Source organism: Tetrao urogallus (genome assembly GCF_951394365.1).
Source record: "Tetrao urogallus genome assembly, chromosome: 6".
Classification (NCBI taxonomy): domain Eukaryota; kingdom Metazoa; phylum Chordata; class Aves; order Galliformes; family Phasianidae; genus Tetrao; species Tetrao urogallus.
In genome coordinates this window covers 9,513,902-9,536,998 of record NC_136819.1, presented here as the reverse complement: position 1 = coordinate 9,536,998, position 23,097 = coordinate 9,513,902, and the positions used below count along the sequence as shown (strand labels likewise).

General features: G+C 43.8%; 1 protein-coding gene across 1 annotated transcript in view; it reads left to right on the top strand.

The window, feature by feature from the left end:
• Window positions 1–22,422, top strand: part of SWAP70 (switching B cell complex subunit SWAP70) — a gene marked incomplete at both ends in the record, with an annotated part of 31,902 nt that extends 9,480 nt beyond the window's left edge. The window contains 10 exons of the mRNA XM_079537302.1: window positions 830–1,003; window positions 8,327–8,554; window positions 11,788–11,934; window positions 12,179–12,287; window positions 13,629–13,810; window positions 17,070–17,177; window positions 18,655–18,821; window positions 19,570–19,768; window positions 21,235–21,331; window positions 22,313–22,422. Coding sequence (XP_079393428.1) covers window positions 830–1,003; window positions 8,327–8,554; window positions 11,788–11,934; window positions 12,179–12,287; window positions 13,629–13,810; window positions 17,070–17,177; window positions 18,655–18,821; window positions 19,570–19,768; window positions 21,235–21,331; window positions 22,313–22,422 — 1,521 coding nt within the window. The remainder of the gene's footprint in view (window positions 1–829; window positions 1,004–8,326; window positions 8,555–11,787; window positions 11,935–12,178; window positions 12,288–13,628; window positions 13,811–17,069; window positions 17,178–18,654; window positions 18,822–19,569; window positions 19,769–21,234; window positions 21,332–22,312) is intronic.
• Window positions 22,423–23,097: the final 675 nt, after the last annotated feature.

Below are 23,097 nucleotides of genomic sequence, written 5' to 3'. Positions count from 1 at the left end.
ATTTCCAAAATACCAAGAGACTTCCGTAAAGGTGCAGAATGTGACTTTATTGGTTTTGTGTTGGCAGAGAAGCAGCATGGCAAAGCTGCAGGGAGATAAATATACTTTGTCTGTAGCATCAACGAGGTTTAAAAACAAAATAGAGGAAATGAAAGCTTTCACATATGTAAATAATTCACAGATGGCTATGTACAGATGCTAGGTATGATGAAGGATAATGCAAGCAAGAGAAATTTTTTTATCGGTAAAGAGAGGATTTGAGAGTCTGAGAAAAATGAAAGACTTTGGGTGGATTAATATTAAAGAAAGCAAGGTTACATTTGTGAATATTTTCTTCAAGAGTTACACTTAAGCAACGTTAAGCAGAAAGGCTTATTAACATAAAGACTTTTCCAGTATTGGTACTGGTGTGTCCACATGTAGTTTTCGTTCTCATGGTTTCCACTTTTATTATATGGGGTTTTAGTAGCAGTGCAACAGAAGGGCAGTTGGAACTAAAAATGTTTATGCAGAAGGTTTGGGATCTAAAGCTCGTGTGCTAGAGGAAAGACAAAATCACAGCGGCCTCCTTCCTGTGAAGTCAGGGTGTTATTAACTCCACCAGAAATTGGAGGTTGGATGCGGATTTTGCTGGAAGAAGTTCTTCAGTTTACCCCATGCAGGAAGTCAGAGCAGGCTGGGTTTGTGCTCTTTTTAGGCCTTGATGCTTCTTACAAACTAGAATCTCTTGGTGCTTTGGTATGACTTGGTCTGTTAAATTTCATCTGTCTGTTATCCTGTGTCATTCCTATGTATTGATTGTTGTTGTTGTTCCATTTCTTCATTTTAGGTTCAAGGGAACTTTGATAAAGTTGAATTCAACAGAATGTGTTGGACTCTGTGTGCTAAAAAGAACCTCTCGAAAAGTCCTTTGCTGATCAGTGATGAAGATGCATTTAAAGTCTGGGTTATTTTTAACTTCTTATCAGAGGACAAGTACCCTTTAATCATTGTACCTGAGGAGGTAAGAAACAAAAACTTGTGCTGTTCAGCATTGCTTTGCTTAGTGTCTCAGCTGGGTATGTTAATGATTGCTACCCTGGAGTTTTCAGAGAAAATGATTTTTTTCACAGAGACTACTTTCCTCTTTTCTAAGGCTTCGAGTGCTTTTCTTTGTCTTGCAGGTTGCATGTGTGGGAATCCTGCAGGATATTTTAGATATTGATTGCTATTCTTGTCTGCCACTTACACAGCTTGGGCTAAGTGGGAGTGCTGCCTGCTGCCTGTAAATGCCCTATTTTGCAGACTGTGAGGCCTGACCTGGTGCTGGGGAGACAAACTCCAGCACATGCACCTGGGGCTGTTGAGGTTCTCATCTCACTCATGGGTAGTGCGTGTTGGGATCTTTAATACTGAACTTGCTTATGCCTGATTCAAATTTTGCACAGCGTGATGCTAAAAAAAATGCTCTCTGCTTGCAAGATGAGTCTTCAGTCTCATGTCGGCCTTCTGTTGAAATGGAGAAGTGCAGACTTTTCAGATGATGTCTGTTTCTGATCAAAACCAGCCACCACCTGAATGCTCTTGCTTGAAATGCTTGTAGGAATAAACAGCAGTGAGCAAAATAACAGGGAAGTCTCTTTATACTTCAAGTGGGTGGGCAAGTACGGGCAGTGCTCGTATGGGTAACCCTAAAGCAAGGTTTTGGAATCTTCACAATTTAAAGCTTTTCCCCCTGGGGAGGGGTGAGGGAAGAAGGACTCCAGGTGGAACTCTACGCATTAACCATCTTTTGCAAAACCTGCTGCAGAAATCCTGGGGGGGTTGCAGCTTAGCACTGAAATATATTTTTTTTCAAATTGCTGAAAAGACAAAGATGAAAAGAGATTTACATGATTACATTAAAAGATTTACATGCCACAGCTCCGAGCTGCTGAGCCTAACTGTTACTAACTGCCCTTTCCATATTGAAATGAACCACTTGGTTTTGCCTTGTCGCTTAGTTTTTGCAGGGCACTTTCACTCTGTACAGTGTTTCTGTTTGTGCTGTACTGATGATGACAGGCTGCTACCAGACATGCTGATTCCCTGGAGACGCAGGACAGCCTTCTTGCCTTTCCTTGTTTGTTTGTTTGTTTTGTCTTGTCTTTTCTGTTCATTCTGGGGGATGTAGATCACATTTCTAAAAGCCAGGACAACTCCTGTCTTAATGGCACCAGGTTTCCCTCCCATCCTTAGTCTCCAGGGTCCACCTGTATTGCTCTCTCACTTGGATTATCTTTAAAACTCGTTGGCATGGATGTGTGTCTGCATCTCCTCGATTACTGCATGATGTAAATCATGCTGCACTTCTTAAGGAAAGCTTGTAGAGCCTGGCAAAGAAAGGCTGCTCTGTTCTTATCGTATGCAATACCCCCATACACTCTTTAACCTTTTGCCTTAGACCATACAGGTAATGTAATCAGTTGGTGCAGGAATGCTGTTGTGAATGCCCTTCTTTCTGGTTTGTGTTGGTCCTCCTGGTGCTGTCTGTGCTTCTGGAAAATTCCACCTTTACTCCCTTTTACTCAAAATTTCAAAAGTAAAGATGGAAACTTAATTTAGATCAGCTTTTCTCTTTCTCTATGTGACCTTTCATATCTGCCTTTTAAGTTCTTATGGTTTTTTTTGGTTGTTGTTTTAGTACTTTTTTTAACATTAAATATCAACTCCAGATTTTGAAGGCATTTTTTGTATGAACTTGCAATTTTTTATCTTGATACTGAGAAGTTCCTTCTGAAAATAGCTCTTTTCAATAGTGTTCAAAGTGATATTGATACCTAGTCAAGGTATTTTTCTTTTTTATGCCTCCCAAGTTCATATTAAAACTGGCTTATGTATTCAGTTTTTACTCCTTGATAACGTTGCCCGCCTATGAAGTGAAATTGCCTTGCACATCATCTATGAATGAACTGTGAGCAGGGATTTCTTGCAAAGTGTAGAGCAGATGGGAGGGCAGTGTTCTGTAGTGTTTATGTTTGGGTAAGACAAATGTAAACCTCTCATGAATCATTATAACCTCGCAGCCAGGGAGCAAGCGCTTCTCCCTCCCTGTTTGTTTCTCTTATCCTTGGCTGTGAACATTGCAACATGCCACTTACTGCTGTTTCTGGCTTAGAGTGATTAGTGCAGGATCCAGCTGCTTCCCCTCCTCCCACCCACCTCTTCGGCTTTTTGGCTTTTGAACTTTATTTTCCCTTTATAAGGAATTAAGAAACTTGTGTGGTACTTTCATGCTGGAAAAGGGATCACATGAACATTTTTGCTTTTCACCTTGTGGATGGCAAGGTTGAGGTAGAGAAACTTCTTAGGTCTCCATTGAAGGTATTGGTACAACATCATGTGACTGCAGAGTTCTCTTCCTCCTCCTCCTCCCAGGACCTGCTCCTTGGGGCTGTCTGGGATTCTGATTTTTGATTTTAATGACCTAAACTGTTTCTGCGCTTGTTTGAACCACCTTTTATCTGGAAAACTCCCTGGCTTGTGTGCAGTTTAACTTCTTTGCACCGCCTTGACTGAAGGTTGAGGCTGCTATCTTTCATTCCTGCTGGTGCTGTGTACCTGTGCACAGGTGCTGCTGTGCTGGGCCGTTCCTATTAGAAAGCACGCCAGGGACGGGGCTGCTGCCCCAGCTGCAAAGCATTCGGGCTTGATTCCTTGCCCAAGTGCTGGGTGGGTAGTAAATTGAAGTGCTGTAGCTGCTGCTCAAACAGAAAAGGAAGAACAGTCTGGAAAGCTTTCAGAGGCGTAGGCTGAGGAAATCTTTGGAAACAGAAAGCAAGGAAAACAGTTACAAAGAGGAAATTTAGAAGTTGTAGAGGGGGATAACACAAGAGCCAGAAGCTGCCTCATTGCTCTGTTAGCAGAGGTCAGACTGGAAGCCAGAAGCAATGCTTGGCCTGGGCTCTTGCCCTGCTGTGTAAGGAGAGGTGGCAACTTGGCATTGGAGTGAGTGACGTTAGTGAAATCCGGTGTGGGGAAGGGCCTGGGGTGGGATGCAGCTTTGTGTCATGGTGAGCAGTCGGGTCATGAGCACGAGAGTTGTGCCTCTCCAGTGGATATGGAATGCTCAGCTGGTGGTGGCCTTGGGCTGTAGAGAGGAGAGCTGGGAAGGAGCAGGGGTCCATAAATGTCTCTTGTGCTAAGGTGTTTGTGGCCCTAGGAAATGTGAAATGGCATCAAATCTCCCTCTTCTTCCAAGGGAGAAGCTGTGGTATGTGTGAGGTGCAGCATTTCTGTAAGCTGAGTGAAGGCAGACTGGAGGAAACCAATGCTGCGTTTTGTTTGCTCAAGTAAGAGTTGTTCCTGGTGGATGGTCTCCAGAATCGGCACAATTCTTGTCCAATGGCAGCAGTGTGCAGTGGGCAGAGCTTTAATGAGCAGCTGTGTGGCTCCTGGTGTCAGAGAGCAGAGCATGGGGAGAGCTGCTCCTGTTCCCTACCAGGTGCTCCCACTCAGCTGTCTGGGACACAGGCATTGAAATGTGTGCTTCCTTCAGCCCTCACAGGGCTGATCTCCTCCACGAGGAGCTGAAAACAAAAGGAAGAGAGGTGAGGAGTGCTGCGGCCATAAAAGGAACAATATTTCTGGTCTGTCATGAGATTTCCTTACGCCTCCTGTTTTAGTTGTCAGACTCGGTCGTATGCTGTTTACCCGGACGTTTTCTGTTGTATGTGAAGATTTCCTAACACTTCCCCTTTCTCATTTCTGACATGTGACTGCAGGCTTGGGAATGCTTTATCGCCTGAGAGCTGTGGTGTGTGGTAAGCTGTGTTCCTGGGCCACCTCAAGGGTGGAACTGGCAGATAGGTCCACTGCAGGCGGCGCGCTCTTGTTGTAATGCAGTGCTCACATCGTGTCTTTTAAGCAATACTTGTCTACTTCCTGTCTGTGCTTTTTAGGTCTGGCTTCTTAAGGAACCACGATTTGTACAGTCTCCTTGTCTTTGTGCTGTGGTCTTCACTGCGTTAATGTGTGTCATCTCTAATCCTCCCAGCTGGGACAAAAAGGCTCTGAATCTTGTGTGGTTTTGCTGTGCATTTGAAAATGAGGTGATGGGTGGTGAAAGTCTCAAGTTGCCAGTAGTGATTCTTCTGGAGATATTTCCTGCAGAAATGTTTTGTGACCTCTTTTGTTTCTGTGTTCTGTATGCTGGCATCTGATACTGTGAATGATAGATTGGGAATTGACCCTTAGCAATTCAGAAGTAAAATCAAAACTGATATAACTAGAATGAAAGCTCTGTGCGTGAGGCACTGTTTTCACCAACTATTGATCCACAGGAGTTATTATCTGTCTAGTTTAATGAATTCAAATGTGGGGATTTTTGGTGGTAGTGGAAAGGAAAAATTGAACGTTTGATTTGAGAGAGTGTGCTGTTCTGATGGGGTGGGGAAAAGAACTGATGAAGGCTGTGGAACAGGCCGTGATTGTTGCCACGTTACTTGTACAGAATTGTGTGCAGCTTAAATTTTTTTTGTCTGCACTATTAATATCACAAACCCTATTTGAATAGCATACACCAGAATAGCCTTGTCTGCCATGCTCTGTTGGGCACGGAAGCCTCCTTGACATCGTTTTTCCTTTTTCCTCCTCTAAGAGGCCTGCTTATGTATCAGAAGAATATGTGAAACACTTGTGAAACTTCCTTCCCTGTGGAGAACCGTGCCAGGGATACCTGGAAGTGGAAAGCAAGTAGGTATTGCAGCGTGAGAGAAGAACAGCTGCCCTCTGAGAGCAGATGCTGGGCGGGCTGCACAGTTTGTGTTAAGGAGCCCCTGAGCTTTATATTCTTTTTGTTTTCTGCTGGCAGAGTTCTGGCTGAAAAGTGTTGGTTTGGAATGGAACTGGTTTTCCATGCTATGGAACAAGGCGGTGGGCGCAGTGTTAGTCCTAAAGCAACCCCAGCAGTATCAAAGAACGAGCAAGGCCCTGTCAGAACAGCAGCAAACACTGCTTCACATTTGCTTTTCAACACTACTCTTTAACCACAAGGGCAGATTGTGTGTGAGCCAGCAGCCTTAATTTGTCAGTTATTTGCTGAGCTCACACGTCTCCTCGGGGAGGAGGGGAAATATCGTTGGCTCGCAGAGGTTCCTCATCTGAGCCCATAATGAATGGCCTCTTGTTCGCTTCCATATTTGCCAGATCCAGCTTACTTCTCAGTATTTCCCTCACACTGCTCCCTAGTCGTGCCCCACCCCAGCACTGACGTCTGACAAAAGTTGTGTGGGACTTGGGTTAGCCACGCTTTTCTGAGTGAAGGATACGTTCTGAGACCATTTAAATTGCAATATGTAATATACAAAGAGTTAATGTATTTTAAAATATGCTCTGTGTACTTTAATGGGATTTGGGATATTTGTGGTGATGATAGTGACTCGTAGAGTGGAGCTGAGTAGCCTTAAACGTTTGCATTTGTTCCAGCAATCAAAATAGAGTAGAAATATGCGCAAATAACATTAAAGGATACTTTGTTTTCTTTTTAGTGTGTAACATGATAACACGTTATAGCTATATTATGTGTGTTCTGCCTCACTCCTTTGCCAGACTGCTCAGCACCTTGGCAGGTCTCACACCCTCCTTGTTGGGCCTTCCTTTCTGCAGCCTCTGCTTTACCTGAAGCCTGGGTCATTGTGCAGAGCTCCTATTGGGGCAGGCTGTGCTTCAGCATGGGGAAAAGATATTTAAAGGAATTTGGATGCTGCAGAAATCTAAGAACAGTTGTATGTGGGCTGAACTCCAGGTTTGGCACTTCTCAGCTTTGCCGAGGCAGTGCCTCCTGGTACACGCTTGGGTCTTTCCTGATGGCAAATGTGCAGAGAAGGAAGGGATCTGCCTGTTCCGGCTGTGGGAGAGAAGCTGCAGCATCCACATGTGCTTTGGATGCTCTACACATCTGAGCTGGGTCCTCGCAGAGAGGTGTGCTGGGTGTCTCTGTGTTTCTTGGTGCTACCAAACCTCCTGTGCCGGGTGCTAGGCAGGCTGAGAGCTAACCAACCTGTAGTTAAGCAATTCAAGTGGGCTGGGCTTCCTCAGCCCTAGAAGGAATTGTGTTCTGCTCCCCAGTGGTGCAGGCCAACATCAGTGGAAAAAAAACCAGCAAAACAAACAAAACATGAAGTCCTGAAGAGCGTTTGGTCTAGGCCTTCCAGGTTGCACAAGGAGGCTGTGGATGCCCCATCCCTAGAGGCATTCAAGGCCAGCTGGATGTGGCTCTGGGCAGCCTGGTCTGGTGGTTGGCAACCCTGCCCATAGCAGGGAGGTTGAAACTCCATAATCATTGTGGTCCTTTTCAACCCAGGCTGTTCTATGATTCTCTGCCGCTCTCGGTGAGGCACCGTATACCGCTGTCACGGTGCCAGCTGTGCGCATCTGCGGGCAGTGAGGGAGCAGCGCACCGCGCCCGGAGCTGCAGGGGGTGCCGGGCCGAGAGCTCTGCTTCGGGTTGTCTGCAACGCTGAAGGAAATGCAGAAGTGCGGTTTTTACTTTGTTGCGCAGAAGTCCTTGCATAAAGACTCTCACTAATTGTTTTCTTTATGAGCCGTTAACGTTTTGCCTGTGCTAAAGTTGCAGGCAGGCTTAGTTTCAAAACGTGTGGTGTTTAAAGAGTGAAGGAACAGTAACGTGCTGCAAAACAAACTGCGAAACACACCCGACTTTCTTTCCCTCTTTATATTCCTGTGTTTATTGTGAGCAGCTATTAGAAGCATTACACTGTGGTAATGTGTACAGGATGATGAAAGCTTAAAGGAAAAGGAGAGTTCATTCTGGAAACAATAAAAACAGAGGTGAAAAATAGATTCTTCTGCTTTTTTTGATGCCTCTGCCAAGCTGGTGTGGTGTGGTGGAGGGGCAGGTGAAGACCGAGACGTGGCCATGCACCAGTGGTTCTTCATTTTGCTTGTCCAAACTGTGACCTTACTCTTTTTATTGTTTAATTGTTTGCTTTTCTTCTTCCACAAACACTTTCTGAAACTTCCTGCTTTCTCACACCTCAGTCACGTTAGCCTGGAAGGTACTGCAGGGAAGGTCTGTATCCTGTAAGAGCCTGAATGTAGAAGAGGTTGATGATTTGTTTCTTTGTGATGAAGAGCGGAGCTGCAGGTGGGGCTGGCCATCAGGAGCTCAGCCGAGGCAGAAGGCTGCTGGTCCTGAGGTCTTTGCTAATTGAGCGGCGCACCATGTTGGTGCCTAAATGGGAACGCAGCTGTAAGGAGTTTCAGCACTATAAACTGTGCTTCTCTGGAGACTCTTGATTTCTACACCTGCTGGAAGTGATTAATTTCTGCTTATATTTCCTCACAGATCGAATACTTGCTTAAAAAGCTGACGGAAGCAATGGGAGCAGGTTGGCAGCAGGAGCAGTTTGACCTCTACAAGATTGCCCTCAACACCAGCCGGGAGGGCCTGTCTGCGTGGGAGCTGATCGATCTCATCGGGAGCGGGCAGTTCAGTAAGGGCATGGACCGACAGACCGTGTCCATGGCAGTTAATGAAGTCTTTAACGAGCTCATCTTAGATGTACTCAAACAGGTAAGGACTGCGTAAGTAGAAAATGTTAAATTTGTGATGGCTGATGGATAAAGAGCAGGGGGAGAATTAGATGAATTACTTATCACAGAATCACAGAATTGTAGGGGTTGGAAGGGACCTCCAGAGATCATCGAGTCCAACCCCCCTGCCAAAGCAGGTTCCCTACAGCAGGTCGCACAGGTAGGCATCCAGGCAGGTCTTGAACATCTCCAGAGAAGGAGACTCTACCCCCTCCCTGGGCAGCCTGTTCCAGTGCTCCGTCACCTCACTGTAAAGAAGTTCTTGTGCACATTTGTGCAGAACTTCCTATGCTGCAGTTTCCAGCCGTTTCCCCTTGTCCTGTCTCCACTCACCACTGAAAACAGTCTGGCCTCGCCATTCTGCCCCCCACACCTTAGATATTTATAGACCTGGATCAGGTCCCCTCTCAGTCTTCTTTTCTCAAGGCTGAACAGACCCAGTTCACTCAGCCTTTCCTCATAGGAGAGATGCTCCAGGCCCTTTGCCGTTTTTGTGGCCCTCCACTGGACTCTTTCCAAGAGATCCTTGTCTTTTTTGTACTGGGGAGCCCAGAACTGGACGCAGTACTCCAGATGAGGTCTTACCAGGGCAGAGTAGAGGGGAGGATCACCTCCCTCGACCTGCTGGACACGCTCTTTTTAATGCACCCCAGTAAGCCATTGGCCTTTTTGGCCACAAGGGCACACTGCTGGCTCATGGCCAACCTGTCATCCACCAGGACGTTCAGGGTTCTTTAGTATGACCTTATTTTTATCAGAGAGCAACTGATATAGTTATTGCAGTACGGTGAATGAGCTGCATATTGGGAGAATTTCCATTTTAAAAGGAAGTGTATTCTGACTGAAATACAGGTTTTTATAGTATTATCAGTTCCTTCTAGCTGACAAAGTAGCTACAGCTGTCAGTTCTTAATTCGTGACAACTCTTCAGTCTTTGGAAATGTTTTTTCCAGATGCAAATAAACACTGTAGCAAATAGAAGTTGTGCTGATACAGCTTGTGTATTCAGCCTGGTCTGGACAAAGGAATGCTGGGCTGAAGCCTTTCTTCTAAGTCACCCCACTTCAGTAGGGCAAGAAGGTGTAGGGGATCTGCAGAGCTTTCTCCTTTTTGGTGCTTAGCAGGCAATACAGCTCACTTGTATTCAGACACAATCACGCTGAGCCCCATTTCCACAGCAAGCTTCTGTCAGCCCTTTGGTTCTGCAGATTTCCAGATGATCCATTCAGGAACAGCTTTAAAAACTGGAAAGTATTGTGGGGACCTGAGGGCTTATAGCTGAGCTTAGCTAGAGAACTGTGTAACACTGACTTTTACCTGATGTGGATTTTTTTTTTTTTTTCTTCTTTGATTTCTTGGTAAGAATGGCAACAGAGACTTTCTTGGCAGGCTGAGCAAAGCCATTCTGAAGAAATCATCAGAGTGCTTTGGCACAGGAGCTGCTTTGAATATCCATGTAACAATGCTGAGGTCTATTTTTGTTAACTCCTGGTTGCTTATTGGAGGTGAGGGATGGGGCAGACACACATACTGAGTCAGATAGCATAAAGCCGTCCTGCAGTTTAATAACATGAAGATAAAATAGTCAGTTCCTATCAGACTTTCCACTTCCAATTTGTGAGGAAATCTTATTTTGGTTTCTATATGGCATTGTCTCTTTCTCTTTTTTTTTTTCTCCCCCTTGACTGTCTCCTTTCTTTCCTCTCTGAGAGGCTCGGCCTCATTCTCAAGGATGTCTGAGTGCCTGTGAGTTGTTCCTCAGTGCTTAAAAATAGTTTGCAGCAAGGTGTGGCCCAGCACCAGCGACAGTCACTGGTCTAAGGGAGAATGGAGCTCCTCTGTGGCTGACCCTGTCTGCTTCAGCCACAGCACGCTCCCTGGTAGCTCTTGGCGGGCAGAATGATCTGGTTTATTGCATCGAGCTATGAGTGACGCATCATTAGCATCCATGTTGTTGTTGTGCACTTATTCTGGGTCTCTAGGTCTGAGGGGGATTGCAGTGACAACTAGATTTTATTGTGTTTTAGCTTTCTGAAAGAAGTGTCCTTCACTTCTCTGATAGTTGGTGTAAAATAACCCCAGGAGCTGTCAGAAAATAATAGATGCAGATTTTGCAGCAGTTTTACAGGGAAAATATCAGTCTGGCCTGGCTTTGAAAGCGAATTCAGGATCATGCAAAGCAGGAAGAGCAAAGCTGCAGGAGTCCTTCCCGGGGCGACCACCTGGACCTCCGGCTGCGTGCGGGGGAGCAGAGCATTCCTGTGCATTCCTGTCCTGGGCAAGGGGTGGGATGGCGAGGGAATAAGCACGGCTGGGCTCTGGCTGCAGCTGGTGGGCTGGAGGAGCCGAGCACAGCCAAGCTCTGTGTGTGTGGTTTTGTTTTCTAAAAACAAACAGGCTCCTCTGAATGTCCTGATTTCTTTGCCCCAGACCTGTCGAGAGAGACAGCTTTGGTTTTGTCAGAGCGCATTTGTTTGCTTATATCCAGTGTGCTATAGCTGACAGATGTAGAAAGGAAACCGTGAACATTTTTCTCTTTTCTCTTAACCTGAAATATCGGGGGTACGGTGCTTTCTCTGTTGCTTTCTCATAGTTCTGTTGACATGGGTGTTTCAGTTTTGTCTGATTGGACTTCTGAAGTTAGAGTCAAGTTAAAAATACGTTATTAAAGAAAAAAATAAAGAGGGGGGAGGGAATATTGTTCAGAAATGGCAGCTGAACTACCATCTGACTTTGAAACTGTAGAGTGATACCTGACCAGGTCACAGCAGTGCCCCCACATCTACATCTGTTACCACGGTGTGCATCTAAACAGGATAGAATGATTTTTTTTTTAATAGCGACTTTTATTAAATTATTAGCCATAAATCTCAGTGATGGCAAATGTCTCTGCTTGACAGAAGGAAATTAAACAGTAATCAGAGAGACCAAACAATAAGGACTTGCAGTAGGCACAGTAATTACTTAGTTCTTAAGCTAATCCTGTTACTGAAAGCAGGACAGAGGATCAGGGAGCTGTTTCTCATGGGGCAAACAATTAGCAGCATGCTGGTATTAGGGGGTGGAAATGTGTAGGGACTGTCTGTAGGGACTTGAGCTAATTTTTCTATGTACTCTGCTAGGAAATTCTTATGCCACCAAAAGACTTTATGTAACCAAAAGACTGAGATGTTCAGAATGGGCCAGGCCTTTCAGATGTGCTGTTTTTTGCAGGGTTATATGCTGAAAAAAGGTCACAAAAGGAAAAACTGGACAGAACGATGGTTTGTACTAAAACCCAATATTATTTCCTACTATGTAAGTGAAGACCTAAAGGACAAGAAGGGAGACATCATTCTGGACGGCAACTGTTGTGTAGAGGTAAAAGGAAACAAACAAAACCATCCATGGCTGTCTCTAAAGAATGTATATTTTTTGTGACCTCTGACAGCTTTTATTAACAGAACATTTTTTTTACTTTGTATGGAGCAGTCTTCACATGCTCTTTGTGTAAACATTCTTTAATATTAGTTTTTGTAGATATGTAAAAGATAAGTGCAGAAACGGGGCTTGATGGTGTACCTTAATGATGTCTGCAAGAACAATCCTTTTTCATATGTTCTAGGCCTTGCCTGACAAAGATGGAAAGAAATGCCTTTTTCTCATAAAGTGCCTTGATAAAAGCTTTGAGATCAGTGCCTCTGATAAAAAGAAGAAACAAGAGTGGATTCAAGGTAAGGTTTCAGAAACATTGGAGTTATTTTTATAGAATCACAGGATGTGATTCTATAAAGTTTAAGGATAGACCTTGAAGATGGCCTGGTTTCAAGCCCCTGCCACGTGCTGGGCTGCCATCCTCTAGATCAGGCTGCTTTAAAGTAAGCTGAAGCCTTATGAGATGTGCTTTACTCAGTTTTAAAATGCTTGGTCTTACCATTTTGGGGCTTCCGTTTTGTGACCTTTGAGGAAACTGTGACTCAGGAAGGGAGTCATAGGGTAGGAATTGCCTTCTTTCATTCAGGTGCCTCAGTTCAAGCAGCCCAAATTAAATGACTGTTATTTGATTTTTCTATATGGCTGTTCTTCTGCAGGTGAGAAGGGCAGGAAATACACAGGGAATTGTTGGATTTGAGGAGAAAGAGGAAGCTTGTCTCTTTCAGCATCATGAATAGGCTTTGCTTTCATGGTTTTGCTTGAGGTAGCTTGGCTTGGTGAGCTGAGGGTGAAGCTGGGAATTGGGACTTCCTTTTCTATTACCACAAAGAAGTTACTCTTTCTGAGACCTTCCTGGGTAATGCACAGTGTGACCTTACACACATCTTCTGCAGGGCGAGGCAGAGGCTTTTGCAAATCCACAGTTGCCAACAATATTTAAGCATGTGCAACATTTTAGTATTTACTCTGCTACTATTTGGAGCTGCTTCATACTTCCTTTCTACCTGAAGCATGTACTTTGCACCAAAGTCTAATGTACAAAGAATTACTTGGTTCCAAGATGAGATCTATTTTCACGGTTGTGGCAGATAAGAAGTGTGTATTGATAACTATCAAAAGCATCAATCTATAATGATATCTATCAAAAGCATTCTCCTCAGCTCTGATGCCTGTTATTTCCTTATTTGAATATAAGTCAATAAGAACTGCTTGCTTACTGGAAGACTGTTTTTCTAGTGAGACTGAAAATACATAAGGTCGGTTCTGGGAACGTTGGTGAACATGTATGTTAGATAACATTTTGGACTTCCTGATTAGGTTTGATGAACCCAGGCAGTGAGGAATGTGGGAGTTGTTTCTGTAGTGAGGTACACAAATAATTGGTTTGCCCACTGCTTGTTGAACATCAGAATCAGAACTGACAGAATGCCTTGGAACTGCCTGACCTTCTTGTGGCACGCAGCCTATTGAAAGCCAAGTTCCTTTTACTAGGGGTTGTGTTTCTGATTTAAACACGCATTAAAACAGGAAAAAAAAAACCCCAGCACAGGTATTCATTTCCCTGGGCTGTCTGGAAAGTTGGGTGTTTCCCATCAGTGATGTTCTCCTACTGTCCCTGTGTTTTGCACGCTCCTTCCCAGCCATACAGACCACCGTGAGCCTGCTGCGAGCGGGGAGCCCTCCGCCCCACAAAGAAGCACGCCAGAAACGGAAAGAACTGCGCCAGAAGCTCTTGGCTGAGCAGGAGGAATTGGAGAGGCAGATGAAGGAGCTGCAGGCGGCCAATGAGAACAAGCAGAAGGAGCTGGAGACCGTGAGAAAGGTGGGAGTGCGAGCTGCTGACCTGCACGCTTTAGGCTCAGCCTCCACAGTTTAGATGGGCTTCTGAAGTCCGTTTGGCTGCTAGGGGGTTGAGGCACATTAAGCAAACTTCAGTAGAGGAGGGGAGTTTGTGCCAGCTCGAGTGCCCAGGTAATGGATTGCTGCAGCCCACAGTAATGCCTGGCAAACTGCTGCAGCCATTTCTGGGGATCTGTGGGCTCAGGGTAACCCGTGTGTTGTGGCCCCATCCTCTGTGCATGTGAACGTTACTGAAGTTTGTGTGTGGCGTTTGGGGGCTGGGCACTCTCGCATTTTCAATTACTTTTGGTTGGTTGTTGGTTTGGGTTTTTCCCTGTTGGAAATGTCTGCTGAACAGGGGGCTTCCCATTGAATTTCCCAGGCAATTTTTCTAATGCTGTGTGAACTATCTGGGGCGGAACGCTCCTCCTCACACACAATTTCTAGAGATAGAAGTTGAATTTACAAAGACTCCAAAGCTGTGAATTGATTTTGTGAATATGTGTAGGTTTAATTATATTGCAGAAGTGTTAGATTTACGGGGCTGAGAAACATAACGTTTATATGTTGGTTAAATGCTTGTTCCTTGTAAATGTTGGATTGTCTTTTGAAAGCCTGAGAATTGCTCTAGAAATTTCTGAGCGTTAGCACAAGGCTTTCTGAATTACTTCCTCATAGACAGCTTCTAGTCTAAATCTGGTGGCTGAAAGCACCTCTGCTATGGCTGTGCACCAACAGTGGGCTGAATGTGCTGATGGATCATTGAAACGAGGAGCGTGTGTGATAGCTCTCTGCAGAGACACTGATTAGAATTCAGATATGCTTCCTATTTTTTCCTGTAAAGACTTGCAGGGAGAGCTATGATGTGTTTTATTGTCATGATGCCTTTTAAAGAGTGTGCCTTGGAATTAGGGAGAAGAGCCATTGAAGTGCTCACCAACAGGTTGGCTGCTGAGTGGAGTGCCTCCTGCTGGGGCAGCCGAGATCTCTGCTCCATGCTTAGTCTGAAGAGCCTTTTGTTCACTCTTTGTAATTTGATTTTTTGCATTCCCATTGAGGGCAGGTGTGTTCTGTTTGTTTTAAAGGAAAATCTGACAGCGGAAAACCATTTTTCTAAATTTCATTTTACCCCTATACACCACATACATGCAATTTGTAATGCCAAACGTGCTTCCCAGGGTAGCCTGTGTTACAGATTTACTGGTAAGAAATGCACCTGTTAACAGAGATCATAGGGATGGATTTTTATGTGCAGTTGACTTTATGGGGAGATGATAGGGGAGGGGAACGTGATAGGAGAGCACTCATGAGGGAGCAGCAGGATGCTGACAGGCTCCAGGATGTCTCTGAAATCACAAGGGGTAAACCAACAGGAGCCGAGGCAAAGGATCATCTTTTAAAGTGGGTGGGATTGCAGTGACTTCTCAAGGAAAAGAATTTGGTCTCTGACATAAATACTGCACTGTGGCTAAGAGGAGTTATCTGGGAGCCACTATGCTAGAGGAATTTAAACTGATTAGTTTTAAAAAAACCAAAGAAAACACAACATCAAAACTCTTCAAGAAAAAGTCTTTGTAAACGATTCAGGAAAAGGAATTGTTTTGGCAGGCTCTGAGTTTGGTTTGCTGCAGGTGGCTGAGAGCCAGCCCTACACAGCAGCTGCCAAAGTGCACGCTGAGACCAGTTTTTGTTGTGATAGCTCCTGCTCTAAAAAATAATGGAAGAATAGAGGTGCCTTTGTCTAAAATAGGCCTTTTTTCAGAATGTAAAATGGAATTTTGAGATGCACATGCTGAATAGACTGAGGTAAGTTTTCTTACAAGAAGAGTGTGCAAAAGCCTTGTGCACCCTTTCTATTTCAGTTTAGGGTCTTGAATGGGATTCGGGGGCTGTGTTAACTCCTGCTGGAGCAGTGTGCTCTTCTTGCCCTTCCCCTCCTCATGCTGTGGGACTTCGCCCTAAACCCCATAGATGCTGTGATATCCAGGTAACGTTACTGGCCAGGCACCACGCAGGTTTCTGCAAGGAAAGCAGGGAGCTGCTGCTAAGAGCGGCTTGTTTGAGCTGTGGCAAAAGCCTGGCACACGTTTGCTCTCTCTGGCAATGTTTGTTTAATTAGAATGTGAGGAAGGAAACTTCACTTAAATAGCATCTTGGGTTTGACCACGATTGTAGGCTTACTGATGTTCTGACAGAGGAGGGATAAATATTCCCATAAGACTGGTGGAGTAATTTTAGCCTTTCAAAGGAGAGCTTTTCTATGCTGCGCTTACAAAGAAACTGAGAGCCTTCCCTTCTGCCCATCTAATGATGAGTGTCCGTCTCTTGCTGAAGGTCCGTGGCAGTTAACTCCCCAGTCTAGCATGTTAAAAAAGGGCACTTGTTTTCAGTTCTCTCCCATGAATCAGATAAGTTTCTTTAGAAAATGCTGTGAAAGAGTTATTTTGTTTCCAGTGCTGTTAATGTTTTGACTGGTGCTTGTACATTTCCAGCCCTCCCAGCACTCTGACAGTAGGTGCTATTGAAGTAAGATGAATAGAATAAATGCAATGGCAATCTTTATTTGTGAAAATAAGATGCAAAAAAACCCACCCTGTTAAATAAGTTGCAGGAAGTTGTGAAGGTCCCAGCAGCTGTTTCTCTTGCTTGAGCTTTGACAAGGAGAATTTTTTTCCCCCAGTGGTGATTATTGTCTATAATTCTTTCTTTTTACCTTAGATGGCAATTTATGGCATGTTAAAGGGGTGTGATTCATGATAGCACAATCACTTCTTGTTGTGGTGCTTCTGCTTTGCCATGGCAAGTTAGTGCTTCCCTCTTTCTGTGTGAACTCTGCGCATGCTGGCATGTTTTCACTGCTGCTGAGCTCCTGTGCAGGCCTGTCTGGAATGGGGTTTTCTGTAATAGTTTTCTGCCCCATACGAAATAGACATGGCTGTATTTCCTTCTCTGTTGGTTTGTCATGGAGATCTCAAAGGAAATGTGGAGGAGATCTGATAGTCTATTTTTTTTTTTTTTTAATAATAAATTTAAAATTGTCTTGCAGTAGTAAGACTAAAATTGATATTTAGAGATTGAGAATAGGCTCAGGCATTAAAAAGAAACACGAAGACAACAGTTGAAGCCTTAATGCTTTGGAAGGCTTCTTTTAAATAAATAAAATAAAAAATTAATTGAATTCCATTTCCCCCAAATGGTTTACTTTTGATAAATTATTTTTTCCTAATTTTTTCCCCTTTCAGCAACTGGAAGCAGCAGCTGCCCGTGCTGCCGAGGAGGAGAAGAAGAGGCTTCAGACCCAAGTTGAGTTACAGGATCGCTTCAGTCTGGAGCTGGAGAGAGAGAAAATGGTGAGTGGTTCCTGCAGCGAGCGGTGCCAGCTGCAACTCCAGGCTGTGGCCAGCAGCTCAGCAGTGACGTCCCTCACACGCAGTCACCAAAAGGTTTCAGCAGAACTTGCAGGAGGTTGGAGAATGCAGTCTGCTTTGCATTTATTAGAGGTGTAAGGACAAAATAATTTTACAAGGGAATAAAAAACTGAAACAGCTCCACGGCTTGTGCAGCATTCAGAGCTTCAGTATTACTGGAAAATCACCAGTGGAATGAATGGTTGACAAAATAAATGCAGACTGAATTTATCCTTGTTTTTACAGGTGGACAGCCTGAGGCTGGTCCACGTTGTATATGTATAGAAAATGAACAAAGACATAATTTAAAATGCATTTTAGGATTTTTGTGAATTTATTATATTCCCCAAACTGTTCCTTTCTTCACACTGCTGGTTCTTCTGTATTTATCCACCCACAAGCACAGTGAGAGGAAGACTTGTAGCATTAAAATGCTGTTATTATAATCCAGGACAAGGATTTCCAAAACTAATTCTTCTGTCTTCAGGGATTTAGTGAGGCATTAACAGGCTCTTCTGTCAGCTGCAGAAAAGAAATAGAAGTAGTCATGTCAGTGCAATTATGCAATAACACCTCAGGACAAATGTGTAGTGTGTGTAGTGCTGTGTTATGTGCTGAGTGTGCATTGCTGGGCACCATGGCTTTCTGGGTCAGTGGGATTTAGGTTAGCCCAGGGAGAGCAGCAGTGGAGCAGGACAGGCTGTTCTACCACAAGAGAAAGCAAGCTTTTCTTGCTGACGCCAGGAGCAGTGCTTCACCTTCTGTGAAGTGTTATGTGTTACAACTGCAGAGGTTTGAGGACTTTCTCCTCTCTGACTGCTGTTGTCCCCAGTGTGAGCTGAGCAGGACAGATCAGGTGCTGCAGTACCCTGCTCTGGTCAGTGCTGGGGCAAGGTGGGATGATGCTGTGGATACGCAGCTTCTCCTTCACTTTTCTCTAGTTCTTACCTTCAATTTTTGGTTACAGTAATTGCTCTAAGCTAAGTCAGCCTCCCCAGACGACTTCCAACCTTTTGTCCACCCTTTACTGTTGCACACTGCAGTGCCATCATCCAGCTGCCTGAGCTGAAACAGTGTAATTAAGGTGCCCTCACCTTTGCATCCAGGCACTCTGCAAGCTTTTCTTTCCTTCTGTTTAGTGTGTATCTGTACACTGTACACTAAGTCTCATGGTGAAACTGACTGAAGATGGACTTAAACCACTGTAAGAATCCTGTGCAGCATGTAGTGAGAAAGTGTAAATGACTGTTTCATAGCTGCAACTCTAGGCTCTCTTTGATCAGTCTTGCTCTGCAGGCTGCAGGAAAATGTCTCTCTGAAAATGCCATCTGAGAGAAACCTGGTACTTCCTTTATCTTTGGATAAAGCTGAAACCTGAATTGAATGGTAACTCACACGTGTCCTCAATTTATGCTGCTAGGTGAGGCAAAAAATGGAAGAGCAAGTCGCTCAGAAATCATCTGAACTGGAACAGTATTTACAGAGGGTACGTGAACTGGAAGAGATGTATAAGCAGCTCCAGGAAGCTTTGGAGGTTGAGAAACAGGCACGTCAGGATGAAGAGACTGTAAGGAAACTTCAAGCCAGGTATGTATTTTACCCAGTGGTGATGTTTCTGTTCCCTCTCCCCTGCACTAATAACCAACTGTGCCATGCTTTTGAAGACTGTTTGCATCTTGCACGCTGTGCTGGGAAGGGGAAATAAAGTGCAAAGATAGGGGAGGTTTTCTTCTGTTAAGTTATAAAGGCCAAAATTGGCATTCATGTTTTTTCTGTATGTTTTTGTTAGCCCCTAACAGGGATAGTGCTCAGTAACTTCAGAAGAGCAGGCTCACTTACTTTTCACCATGTATTGTGCCTGTCCACACTTGAAAATTGTCATCACTCTGTACAAATTTTCAGTTGTGTATTTTATAAAGCAGCAGCTGGGAATACAGCTTGCTGTTGTATTTCAACTGGTAAAGGGTTAAATCTTCTGTTACATGTATGAGCTTCACTTTCTGTGATTTCATGGAGTTGGTCCTCTCCAGACAATTAAGATAACTCATGTGTTTGTTTCTTCTCTGGTTTTCACTGTTTTGCATTTGCATCATTGACTGAGTTTTCTGAATAGCCCTTTGTAGCAGTGAGCCTCCTGCACTGCTGGAGTGACTTCAGTGCCACACTGAAGACAAGCCAAGAAGCAGTAACATTTTCTCTGCTTCCCAATATTTGACTTTATTTTTAACTAAAATTTCCAAGAAATAAAATAATTAGCTTGGCTCTCCTCTGTGTATGCTACATAGTGGCTACAACTTACTGTGAAGTGCAGCTAATACCATAATCCCCATTGCAGATTACTGGAAGAGGAGTCAGCAAAGAGAGCTGAACTGGAAAAATGGCACTTGCAGCAGCAGCAGACCATTCAGATGACAGAAGCAGAGAAGCAGGAGCTAGAAAACCAGAGAATGATAAAGGAGCAGGCTCTTCAGGTTGCTATGCAGCAACTGGAACAGCTTGAACTGGAAAGGAAAGAGGCCCTTGAGCAATATGAGGTGAGCCATTCTGTTTATCAGCCTCTCCTGTTGGTCAGGTATGCAGTGTTTCAACTGAATTTGAAGTTCCTCAATGTCATGCTTGTTTAAGGATTAGCAAAGCACAAGATTTATAAGAACAGGTCAGGTAGTTATGTGATTTTTTTTATTTTTTTTTTGCCACAGACCAGTACACGTGTCTGAAGAAGGGGACAGGTTTAAAATATACCACTCCTTTATTCTTTTATCCTCATTCCTATGCAAGCCAGCTCAGTCATAGCCTGAAATGCTCTTGACGTGTCTGTCTGTTGCTGTATGCAGTCCCATTGCTGCCATAATCAGATGTGATGCTTTTGAATTCGTTACTCTTGCAATGTTTTGATGGTGTAAATGGGACAGTGTCTTCTACAGGTGAAATACTGCTGTGCACCTGTAAGCCCTTGTTCCTTTAGAAGTACTTAAGTACTGAATTGATATTGAGGATGGCAAGGAATGAGTCGAGATCCTCTAATGTAGCAGTGCCCTGTCTCCTAAATGCCAGGCCTGTTCTCTGTTCTGCTGAGCATTTTTTGTGTAGGCCAGTAGCTGTACTTGTGGAAGAAATGTGAAGTATTTCTCAGAATTACTCAGAAGTGAGTGCAGAGACCATTTCTCTGTACTTCACAGGGCTGGAGAGGTGTTGCCCCTGCTTCTGTTTAGGTCAGGAAAACAAAACAGTGAGATTTCTGTTTAATTGGGAGTATATTTATGCTGTCACTGTGTCCTTGGAGTTAGATTCTGTGAAGGACAGACTGTACAGCTGGACTGGCACAGGATATAGTGCCACCTTATGACTCACCGTGTTGGGGCTGCATCTAACTCATCATGAGTGTTACTTTCAGATAATACTCAGCTTTTTTGTATATGCAGTATCATTTACTGCTCTGTACTGCTGGCTGACTGTAAGAATTAAAAAACAAACAGTACATCTGAAGTGGTGGAGTGCAGTAGTTCACATTATTTTAGAAATAATTGATCATGCCCACCTTCTATTTAGAATTGGCCAAAAGATCAGTTTACACAGAAGAATGTCTCTTTCTTGCTTGTGGCTATCAGCAGCATTCTGTTCCATTTATCACATTATGATTTCTAACTGTGAGATGTATTCAGTAGCTGTTATTAGATCACAGTACTACTAAATATAGACTTGTACTAAACTACAGTTTATGTATGTTTTTGATCTTCTTGAAGAGCAGCTGTAGTTACACAGGTACAGGCATCTTACAGCCCCGGTTATTGCTGGATTTTGGTTTGATGACTTACTTTTACATAACCAGTGAGTGACTAAATAAGTGAACGTGTTGATCTGAAATGGAACTGCCCTGTCCACACTGAGCAGTGCAGCCTGACAGAGCGTGGTACAGTTGTTAGATTGAAAAATGTTTTATTTTTGTATAAATACAATCAAGTTTTTTTTATTTTTTAAATGGGGCTGCGTTTTATTTCAGGAGGTTAAAAAGAAGTTGGAAACGGCAGCTAATAACACCAGGAGCTGGAAAGACAAAGTAGCTCATCATGAGGGATTAATTCGACTAATAGAGCCAGGTAAATGAGGTATCAACATGAAAATCACAAAAGCATTGTACTCACATGCGTGCATCAACCAGCTGTGTATCCAAGGCACCTTTTCTTGTAGCTTACTGGCTTCTCTACAGCCTATAAACACTACATTGTCAGAACTGCTGGTCACAGTAGCATCTTCTCTCTGAGTGGTGGGGTGGTTCTGAAGAAGGAAGTTTGCAACTCTGCACTACTTACAGTGTATTACAAAAAAGTGCTGTTAATGTAAGACTTAAAACTTGTGTGCAGTGCAGTGTAAGTAGTGAAGGATCCTGACTGATAAGACTGCTGCCTGCTGAGGATTTGGTTTTGCTTAAAATAAATTAATATTATTAAATTAGTAGGAGTAGATAAAAGCTCTTAGTTGCTTTAAAAAGAGCCATTATGAAATCCTCATACCTGGAGTGTTAAATTTGTGCAAAATTAAACGTAAGAACTTTTTCAAGTCTTTACTGGTCTTGCTGAAACTAATTGTTTTTTAGCCTTATATCAGAATACAGGGTATGGTATGATGTGATGCAATAATTGTTACATTATATTACTACTTTGCATCATAATAGTGCATTGATCTTAAGATACAACATACTGCATTATATCATACTGTCTCTAATATTTACATTATTATAGCATTGCATTGTAGCATTCTATATATTTCAACCTGAACATGGTATGTTTGAGTGTTTAACACAGTCAGCCTAAATGTGGATTGCCAAAAGCACAAAGTAAAGATGCCTTCACCACTTACTGGACGTTTAGGCTGAGACTGCAGCAGCTGGGAACCTCTCCCTTGAAGCACCTTTGCTGTGTCCCAGGTGTTCCTCCTGCTGCAGTTAGGTGGCTCCTTGGGCTGCCTTTGAGATGGCTCGCAACCATGGAGCACTGACCAAATCATTCCGAGTCTGTCCTGCTGCTGTGGGAGTGGTGGTACTGTCAGAAACTCTTGTTTCAATGCACTCTGTCTTCCAGGCTCCAAGAATCCACACCTCATCACAAACTGGGGCCCGGCAGCCTTCACTGAAGCTGAACTGGAGCAAAGAGAAAAGAGCTGGAAAGGGAAAAAAGCCTCTTCTGAGTAATGAAAATAGCTGACATACTGCTTGTGAACAGAAGTCCACCTTTGTTCACTCTGCTTTGCTCAGAACAGCTTATTGCTCTTTTGAAGATGCTAGTTTACTCAGCAGGAGGGCCTTTCTACAAAGGAAATACTGTTTACCACGCAGAAGTGTCTACTAAGAGCTCAGTAACGACACCACTATGTGCTGTCTGGCAGTACTTGCTGTTTTCCTTCACCTTAACAGATATTCTGTTTCTTTATGCAAGACTTTTCTACTGAAGATTTTTTATTTAAGTGTAGGCTGTGACAGGATGGTTTCTATATTAGCCTGTAACAAACAGGCAGCATCTAACCCATCAAGCACCATCACTCATTTCAAACAGCAAGGGAAGCAATTGCTGTACTGGTTCAGTTAGTATAACGTAAACATGGGCTAAGTCAATCCTGTGGACTCTGTCCAGAGCATTACCTTCCCTTCCTTTTAGTCTCTTTTTGCTTTTTCCTCTGCCTGTTGCTCTTCACGTGGCTGGCTTCATCCCTGGGTGCCCGCTTTCTCTGGTTCCTGGCTCCTCTGATCTGTGTGTCCTCTGCAGGAATGCACATAAAAGCACTGGAAACAGGCACGTACAGAATGTTGCTGTAGAACATTTAGGAAGAGCAGTCATGCCGGATCGATCTTGTCTGAGACTGGGTTAAA